General features: G+C 40.9%; 1 protein-coding gene across 1 annotated transcript in view; it reads right to left on the bottom strand.

The window, feature by feature from the left end:
* The window catches only part of meis2b (Meis homeobox 2b), a 63,274-nt gene extending 58,782 nt beyond the window's left edge, over positions 1 to 4,492 (bottom strand). Inside the window, exons 1-6 of the mRNA XM_033618009.2 lie at positions 4,126 to 4,492; positions 3,555 to 3,787; positions 2,901 to 3,042; positions 2,631 to 2,681; positions 2,378 to 2,428; positions 2,132 to 2,278 (exon numbers count right to left, since the gene is read on the bottom strand). Of these exons, the coding sequence (XP_033473900.1) occupies positions 2,132 to 2,278; positions 2,378 to 2,428; positions 2,631 to 2,681; positions 2,901 to 3,042; positions 3,555 to 3,787; positions 4,126 to 4,137 (636 nt within the window). The 5' untranslated portion in view covers positions 4,138 to 4,492. The remainder of the gene's footprint in view (positions 1 to 2,131; positions 2,279 to 2,377; positions 2,429 to 2,630; positions 2,682 to 2,900; positions 3,043 to 3,554; positions 3,788 to 4,125) is intronic.
* Between the last annotated feature and the right edge of the window lie 3,436 nt (positions 4,493 to 7,928).

Genomic DNA, 7,928 nt, shown 5'->3' on the forward strand with positions numbered 1-7,928 from the left:
TGAGTGTGAAAGGTTGTCTGTCTCTATGAGTAAGCCCTGTGATAGTCTGGCGACCTGTCCAGGGTGTACCTCACCTCTTGCCCAATGTCAGCTGACACAGGCTCCAGGCCCTCCGCAACCCCTAACAGGATAAGCGGCTAGAGAAAATGAATGAATTCAAAATGTATTTAGGATCTTTAGCAGGGAAGAAAAGCTCAGCAGTAAGGAGCTTCAGTCCAAACCATCAGTATGAGCCTTCGCAGTGTCAGTTGAGTGAACAAACACAACCAGGCCTAGTAAGCAAATGTAGACTCAAATGATGTTTTACTCATAAGCATACCTGCACACTCATACACACGTGAATGCTGAACAGATCGTGGTACACTCAGTGGTTAACATGCATGTACATTACACCACTCTGCATGTCTCTGTACCCAGAGGAGAGAAGCACATCCATTATGCAGCAACTGTAGAAGGAAAGCATTACAGCAGGGAAGTGTCCTGTCAAATCAACTGGTGGCCTTACACACACACACACACACACACACACACCCACAGCCTGTGTGAAGGAAGCATATTCTCAAGAGCAAAAATAATGTTCATAAAGTCACTTTTCACTGAAGCTGCAGGCAATAATTTGTGCCAGAATTTATATTTGAAAAGTTTCTAGTGGAAATATTAAAGAATGTAATTGTTGTGTGGTAAAAATAACAATGAAACAGCATTTCAGTCAGGGTTTCTCAGCCTTTTCTGGCAGCTGATCCCATCATATTCCATCAAGGCTGCTACTCCAAATTTCCCATGACCCCATGAGTTGCCACACACATTTGCTTAAGGCTCATTCTGTATTACATTTTCAAGAGATTGGAGGGAGCCTTGAAATTAACTAAACAGAAATAATGATTTATTTTCAAAAACATAGCATAGCATCACCAAATTCTTGGCCCTATGTATAAGCAGTCCCCTGCCCTTCCTCTCTTGATCCATGTCTTTCTCATGCACCTTTTAAATTTTTTCACAAAGTCATTTTTTGTCTGTCCCTCTCCTTTTTTTCTTTTCTTTTTTGGATCCTTGATTTCCCTGTCTCTGGAAAGACATGACAGTGTTTGTGCTCCAGCAGAATACGCAGTCACTCACTAAGGTTTAGCTGCATTTATAGACAAATACTAATGCTGGGCAGGATAAACCATCCTGCACTTTTAAGGGGTGAGAGGGGGCTAAGAGAGCCTCCTCTTTTTTTATACCAAGTTCAGCCTTTTAACCGATTTATTCAGCCAATTTTTATTTAGTTATAGCACTAATTACTTTGAAAAAAAAATTGCAAACAAAACCAAACTTTTCATTCCAAGGGCCCCTCTCACACTGGGGCCCTGGGTCATCCCAAACACAGAACTTGTAGCTGCACTTTGTGCTCTGAAGATCATCATCATCATCATCATCATCATGGCTGACTTTCCTGTCTAACTGAAAGTATCATTTACAGACAAAATATGATTTGAACAACAAATCTCTGTCCATATTGTGATTCTTCTCCATGGAGCAAACCTCTGACCAACAGCAGACAGGAGCAGCCCACCAAAAAGTCACCAAAGCCAGCCAACAACCTCCATCCCATTAGAAGAGCTTCATGACGTTCAGTGAAAAGGGTGCAGGAACTCTAAACATCCTGTCATGTTCACTCTGTGCATGACTGGATACGAAAATATCTTGAAATGACAGACAAAAGGAAAAGCTCCTGTTGAGAAACCCATCAGTCTCCAGTGATGCTCACATTGCAACATAAGTTAGAATAAGTTGTGAGAAATTCCACCAAACTAGGGTTTTTTTTCCCTCAGATTTTTTTTTATCATAATTGTTCTTAGAGGCCTGAAAATGTCAAAGTCACCACTACTTGATTTTATAACATTTGAAAAAGTCAGCAAGAAATTAGTATGATCAAAACATAATTCATCAGAATTATTCTACCCTTGGGTGGGCCCCAACCTGTGGTGACTGGTCTACAGCATACAGTACAGCAGCTATTAGCTGCTTGTGTGGTAACTTTTTAAAGATCAAATACAAAGAAAAGAATTCTTGTGATGATCTTGTCCAGCCTCTGCTATTCTTCATCTGACACATGGAGCTATGTATGAGAGCAGGCAGGCTAACTCACATGATCTGCAAGGTTGGTGGATGATCCGGAGAGGTCGTCAAAGTCCGACTTGCAGACGTCTCGCTCCTCTATGACCAGGTCGATGGGCATTTTTCCTTTGAGGCAGCTAATGTACCGGTGGCAGAAGTTATCACACAGCTCATGGACCTGTGGAATCCAGACTTGCAATTACATTCTCTGAGATTTGACTGAGCACCAGAGAAACAAATTGTTGTGTTAAAATCAGTTAAGCTACATACAACTCACCTTCTCTAATTCCAGCAGATGAAATCGTAGGACTTGAATCGCCTGAATCATCTAATAAATAAATAAATAATAAACATTTCACTTTCACAAATCACCCTAAAAATGCATGATAATAGAACGCACCATGATTTTAGAGACGCACAGGGTGCCACTGATAATTTTGACAGTGCGCATTTGATAATCACCAACATAACAGAAACATTATTTTAGTTTTATTACAAAAATATGAAACAAGAAAGAAAGAAGTGCCCACCAAGTTATCCAGCTCTGGGTTGGAAGAAAATAACGGTTTCTCTGCACGGATCTAAAGAGGGAACGAAAATGAAACCAGTCCATTTTAAAATGTTAAAATGAAGAGGGGACTCATTGAACTAAATTATAATTAGGCTTTAATTAATTCGATCTCAAAAAGTAAGAAGCTGGACGTCAAACTACTGCAGAACGGCATTTGGCTGAGGGTTATTTTCTTGAGTCTTTATCTAAAATGTCTCTTTGCAGTATAATCAACTGTGTGCTCTCCTACCTGCTTTGCAAATACGGCTATGTCTTCATTGAAGGAGTCGGAGGAGCAGACGTCTCCTCCCGCCACCCCGGGCTCTCTGGGCGTGCAAGTCGCCAGCTCGCACTTCTCGAACACCAGAGCCAGCAGCGGGAATAAGGGGTGGCTGCAACACAGGCAAACACAGGCTCGGATCATTCCACATTGTTAGGCCTGTACATGAACGATCAAAGCCGCGCGGGTGATAACATTTCGCATCAGGCCCGTTTAACAAAAGAAGATAAATATTGATTTATTCCTTCTTAATTTAAGGGAACAAATTCAGCGCTGGAGTGAGATGATTTCATCTGTTTCCAAAGCAAACAACCTGCTCACACATTTTATCAAGTTTCAGTGCTCTCTGAGGAAAGGCCTCTTTCCTCTTGTTTCAAGAAACCAAACAAAATTATACGATTTTAAATTAATCGAAAGACTGTAATGACTCTCATGAGCGGAATATTATTATAAGGTCAAACACAACAAAATGTCTGCTTAAATAAATATTATGAACCTTAGTGCAAATTAAATAATAACCAAATACATTTAATGAATACATATTTATATCGCCTCACAATAAAAATCTACACGTTATTATTATTATTATTATTAGTAGTAGTAGTAGTAGTATCATCTCCACACCCGTAGATTTGGTCCTTGTCTCTCTTTAGTGCGTCGTTGACGGCGCTACCCATGCTGCTGGGCATGATGTTGTGCGGCGCGTGGGCTCCGTAGTGCTGGGTCGGGTGCGGAGGTGGCCCGTGGTTCAGGTGGTGGACCTGGGGCAGGGGCCGGGGGGCGTGCGGGTCTCCGTACATGGAGGTGGGGACTCCGACTCCGTCCATCGCGCCTCCGTAATGAGCCAGCTCATCGTACTGAGGTGAAAGTTGAAGATGACATTAGGGCATGCGACGACAGGACAGGTAGAGGAGGAGGGGGTTAATGAGAGGAAAACCTGGGACACTTGTATTCTCCTAATGTGTTGATTGTTTTCAGAAGGACTACACAGGCCTTACACTTGGTATCTTGTCAAGACTGGGGCATTTCTCCAGCCTGTGATTGGAGTTGTATAACCACTTGCTTAATTAGCTTTTTTAGGGGGGTAGAAATTCACATCATATCTTGTATGTATGTAAGTATGTATATAAAAACAACTTTGTGCAATCAATTTTAATAACCAAAATTCAACAATAATCGGTCAAATTAGATTTACCCTTTGCGCCATCTCCGTGCGCAATTTCCAGATGTGTAAAGAAAAGTTTGATGTTGATGAGTAGGTATAAATCGACGACTTTGAAATCCAAGAGGGAACTATAATCCTGTCCTGCTGTATGGCATGGAGCAAATCAATTAAGACTGAAATCAAAGCGAAGTGATCAGACACAGCATCTGTCCTCACGTTACCACGAGTGCCGAAAGGCGCACTGGTAATTGGCAAACTGCTTTGCTGCGGTTCTTCAGCGGGAGGATTAGTGATAATCTGTCACTTGTGAGTGTTTGATGTTAGTTCCGAGGATCAGTCCTTTCATAAGAATGCGCTGACGGTCCGCGGTTCAGTCCTCTGCACTCACTCTGTCCTCGTGCCCATGTCTCTGTGCGACACGCTCACTGTCCGCAGTTTATAGGCTACACGCTCCGTGATGTGCAGGACACGCTGATGACGGAACATGGAGGAGCAGGGCGGGGGCAACCAGCCCGTGCGTACTGATGACAAGTTACAGTGTTTTTAAACGCTGCCTTCCGGTCATTACTTTCAAAATAATATATATATATATATATATATATATATATATATATATATGTATATGTGTATGTGTGTGTGTGTGTGTGTGTGTGTGTGTGTGTGTGTGTATGACGAGCAAATATTCAGACACTGAAAATAACAAAAAATTTTGACAACACTTGTTTTTGCTTCCGTTTTTCACAGATTTCAGTTAAGGATCTCAGAATTTTTCATGCATTAAATAGATATATTTGCCTCAAATTTTGGTCACAAATTTGTTAAAATCCATTAAAACCCTAGTGAGGACAATGCGCATGCAGATAAGCTTCCTTAACACGTTTCTGACAGTTTGTGCAGAAATTCATTGTAAAGCAATTATTGCATCTGTAGGACTGGTCTCAGACTATCATGCAGGTAATGCTGCTGGATGTGAAGGTCCTGGTCCAGGTGTGGTTACATGTTGCAGTTTTGAGGCTGGTTGGAGAAAGCTTATGGTCCTTAAATAAAGATCCAGTTCACTGGCAACAGCTGGACATTCCTGCAGTCAGCATGTCATTGGTATGCTCCCTCAAAACTTTGGACATCTGTGTCATGGTGTTATATGATCAACCTGCACATATTAGACTGTCCTTTTATTGTGACCATCCCAAGGCACACCTGTGTATTAATGATGCTGTTTAATCAGCATCTTGATATGCCACACCTGTGAGGAAGAAGGATTATCTTTGAAAAGGAAAAGTGCTCACTAACATGGATCTTGACACATTTGATACCAAAATTTGAGAGAAATATATCTACTGAGTGCATGAAAAAGTCTCAAACCCTCAATTTAAACAAAAGTGCTGTGTTTAAATTTGTGATCAGTACACTGTAAATGCAAACAATGTCCTGACTAAAGATGAAATAGTGCATTTAACTTAATTCATACTAGTTTTTTTAATTTTGCTTGCTTACACTGAGTTTTCTGTACTTTTTACCCACAAACTTGTTTCATTTAAGAGTTGCCACCCGTCCCGTTTTTCCCAGAATTGTTCTCTTTTTTCATCAGCTGTCCCGGGGAAAAAAAATCTCTCCCGGGACACAACTTGTCCCGTTTTTTGGGGAAAATGCAGCAGCAGCAGGCCAAGCAGTCCGTCCAGAATCAGTGCAACAGGCTCAAGAACATCTGTGTCAGAGAGACAGCAAAGTAAGAAGAGCTGTGGGAAGTCCTAACAGTTCACTTAGTATATTTGCACATCCAATCATGTTTTAATTTGTATTTTTTCCATTTATATTTAACCCTACGGGCCCGAACGACGCATAGTGCGTCCAAATTCACACCTGTTCTTCTCTATGGTTTTTCTCCACGACTGTGCGTCATAGCGAGAAGCCACGCATATCATGTGAAACAGCGGAATCGTAGCTTTCCGAATGTTTTCACAGCGAAAAAAAAATGATAAAGTTACACTAAAATGATGTATAACAGAGCTTTCATACAGCTTTGCACACACATTACTGTTGGATGGATTACTCGCGAATGCAGGGTCACACAGAAATGCCACGCATATCACATGAAAGCGCAGGAGCAGAGCTTTCCAGTGATACCACACACATCATTGTACTGTCATCCCATCATGCTATAAATACAGATTAATTGTCTACCATATAAAATCCTGACGAACTTCTTTACAACCCATTATACAGATCTTGTTATCAGTCACTTCATATAGTGAGGAATATCGTATCTTACCACGTCTTAGGCTTGCGTGTGTTTCTCCCTGTCTATCTACATTTGTAGTCCGGCTTTCAAGATGCAAATATCTCCATATTGTCCAGTTGACACTCCATCAAACTTTGTATGACAAGACCAGCCACTTCACCTTTGCCCACCCAGACAACTGTAGCCTAATTATGCATGCCTGACAGGGCCATAGTCACCATATACATTGAGGGGGACACATGCACCCCCCCCCCCCCCCCCCCACCCCCATGCCCAATTTTTTTTTTTTTTTTTTTTTTTTTGCTGCAATCAAAATGGCAAATATTATCTTGGAGGACATCATTGCACTTGGTTGACTATTTTTCTATTATCTTAGATGTAAATATTGCATGTTTCTTTCAGATAAAACACATTTTTGACTTGTGAATGAGTCAATGGAATTTCTTGCAATAATGAAAAAATACTGGCAATTATGTCTGGAACCAAACACGGGGCAACTCACGCAAGCAGTACCCCAGTGCTTTGAAGAAGGGTGGCTCTAACGTTGATATCAGTAAGTGTAACGCTTCTGTTGGTAATCTTGTCAGTTTAATTTAATTTTTGGAACGAGAGTTGTTCGAAGAACCCAGCCAACAACTCCAACTTATGCTCAGGCATGTTAGCACGTGTGCGAGCGCGCGTGTGTTCACAGAGCAGACCTTGAAAAGTTAGCAGCAGCTCAACATGAGCGAATCGGAATAAAAGTTCATTGGCTCAGTCTAAAGGCCTGGAGCTAGCCCTAGTGTAGCTGTTAATCTGTAATGTCTCCCACTGTTCCTGCACCAGCCCCGCCGTCATAGATAACTGTTAGCTGCCGGAGTAGTGCGCTGCTAACTTACGTTAGCTGTTGTGAAGTTAGCAGTAACTTAACGGGCTGTGAGCGGGAGGCAGCACCTGCCGTCTCCGTGCTTCATTTCAAGGCAGCAGAACGTTACAGTGAATGCAACGTTTTTGTTCCTATAAGCGAACCTTATTGCAAGCTTAAAACAATTAGTCCAACACTGTAAAATATGATTGCCATGGTAACTTCCTTGTAATTGAATTGTGTACAAATAAGATGTTTTATTTTATTTGAAATTGGTGTAAGGCCAGGTTGAATTGAGTTCCATTATTATGTGTTAAAGCACTGCTTGAAAAAATGAGTATAACACGAGGATAATTTATTTCATATTTGTGAGGCATTCATACTTAATTCATTAATTTCATACTTGTGAGGCAAGTCTGTGATGATAATTGGTATGAAAGCAAAGATTTAAAAACTCAAGCAGGTTAATAATGAAGATTGTTGTGATTATAAAAGCAACCTACGAACGGTATATCTTACATGACAGCTGAAATATTGAGTATATGAAAATCATCATCAGGTGTATGGACACAAGCTATAGTATAATGGTTGCTTACAGTACACTATTTACCTGGTAAATTCTGTTTATCTGCATGTAATCAATTCACTGTCAGCAAGAGACATAGCTGACTCTTGTTGTGAAAGAGAAGGATATTATATTCTTAAATATCATGTTTTTAAAACCTTAGCATTGTAGACTATGTTGGCCGC

Source organism: Epinephelus lanceolatus, chromosome 13 (genome assembly GCF_041903045.1).
Source record: "Epinephelus lanceolatus isolate andai-2023 chromosome 13, ASM4190304v1, whole genome shotgun sequence".
NCBI lineage: Eukaryota > Metazoa > Chordata > Actinopteri > Perciformes > Serranidae > Epinephelus > Epinephelus lanceolatus.